Source organism: Notothenia coriiceps, unplaced genomic scaffold (genome assembly GCF_000735185.1).
Source record: "Notothenia coriiceps isolate Sejong01 unplaced genomic scaffold, NC01 NC01_scaffold00028914, whole genome shotgun sequence".
Classification (NCBI taxonomy): Eukaryota; Metazoa; Chordata; class Actinopteri; order Perciformes; family Nototheniidae; genus Notothenia; species Notothenia coriiceps.
In genome coordinates, this window is record NW_011361615.1 from 9377 (window position 1) to 10982 (window position 1606).

The window sequence follows — 1606 nt, forward strand, 5'->3', positions numbered from 1 at the left end:
AGAACAAATAAAATAGTGCAAGAAGACTCTACATTGTGGTATTCTATAGCTAAAAGGTTTATGCATAAGAATCTTTAATATTCATGAATTCTGTTATGCAACATCTGCTCACTGGATACAGAACAATGATGTATATCCAGGTTGTTGATGCCTCAAAAGGTAAAGATAAAGGGTCTTTTGCTTGTTACTTTTGTCGTTTTCTGTTAGCTGACAACTGTCCTTGACCCTGGAAAGTCATTGGAGAGGAAATCAATTATTTCTATATATATCATGGGTAGGGCTTGGCATGATCAGGGCATTAATATGAGCGTTTAGACATGTGAAATCAGACCCTATCGATTCAAAGGGAGCTGGCTACGATGGAAACGAACGTACTTCCTGTGAAGGCGATCCATCGGGCGTATCGGGCGGCTTCTCGGCGCCAGTGGGACATCACCAGCAGAGCGCAGGTGACGGTGAGGGAGATGATGCCCAGGATGATGAAGAAGAGCGTGGTGATCCACTCTGGAGGAAGCTGGGGGGGGAAGCAGGTCCGCTCTCTGCCGTGGATCGTCTGGCACTGACGGACGAGACCTACTGTCAGAGTGCCTGGAGAGAGAGAGAGAGGGGGAGAGAAGGAGAGAGAGAAAGAGAGAGAGAAACAAGAAGGTAAAATATCCATAGAGAGAAATCTAATACAATGCGACGACACATAAACTAATATTAAAGGCTATGGAAATATTTGTACTCCCACGTTTAAATTTAGATATACTGATTTGTCATATTCTCAGTGTATTTCCTTTTTGTATATTTATTTTTTGTATTTTTTATTTTATGGTAGTATTACACTAGATTTTGTTCAGATATTAAGATATTTTTTTGTCTCTTAATTTGTGTTTTCTTGCACCAATATACACCAACACAAACTCCTTGTATGTAAAAACAACAGCATTTGGCTATTAGCAGATTTCATGTGATCTTACATGACAAGACAATATTCCCTCAAACAGTTTTGGTTGTTTTTAATTTAGATTGCAGTCTTTTTTTGTTGATTGTCTGTATCATTCAATCTGGTTTTAAGTGGGTGAGGCTCAATTGGAAAAAGATAATGTCAAATCCCTGTGTGTACTGGCTTTAAACCCCTTTGAGATACAATTATAATTTGTTTCATTGATTGCAAGAGATACAACTTAAGCATGGCTTTTCAGTTGATAACCGTTCAAGACAGTTTTTAAGCAAGATTAAAATAAATACCCCACAGTCTACTGCACATTAATTATATGACATGAAAGGTTATGTAGTATATAAGGGCTGGCAGTTTGTTTGTTTTGCAAGCTTCATGTTACAAACTCCTAGTGCATGAGAAACATGTGATTTGTTTTCATGCTGACTCTGGCTGCAGCAGAGACCCTCAGTGATTCATGGTGACGTCTGACGGGATCAGGGTCTGCACAGACCACCAGAGCATCTTCATCAGAGAGAGAGAGAGACTGTCACTGTACATGAGAGATGAAGAGATCACAGGTCCTACATCAGAAGGAAAGCCATCTGACTGCTGGGGGCTCTGACGTCAGGTGCTTTCCACGCACGCACGCACGCACGCACGCACGCACGCACGCACGCACGC

At 41.2% G+C, this 1606-nt stretch overlaps 1 protein-coding gene across 1 annotated transcript in view; it reads right to left on the reverse strand.

The window, feature by feature from the left end:
• Positions 1-340: 340 nt before the first annotated feature.
• Positions 341-1606, reverse strand: part of LOC104958530 (uncharacterized protein C16orf52 homolog B-like) — a 6074-nt gene continuing 4808 nt past the window's right edge. The window contains exon 2 of the mRNA XM_010786272.1: positions 341-588. Coding sequence (XP_010784574.1) covers positions 341-588 — 248 coding nt within the window. The remainder of the gene's footprint in view (positions 589-1606) is intronic.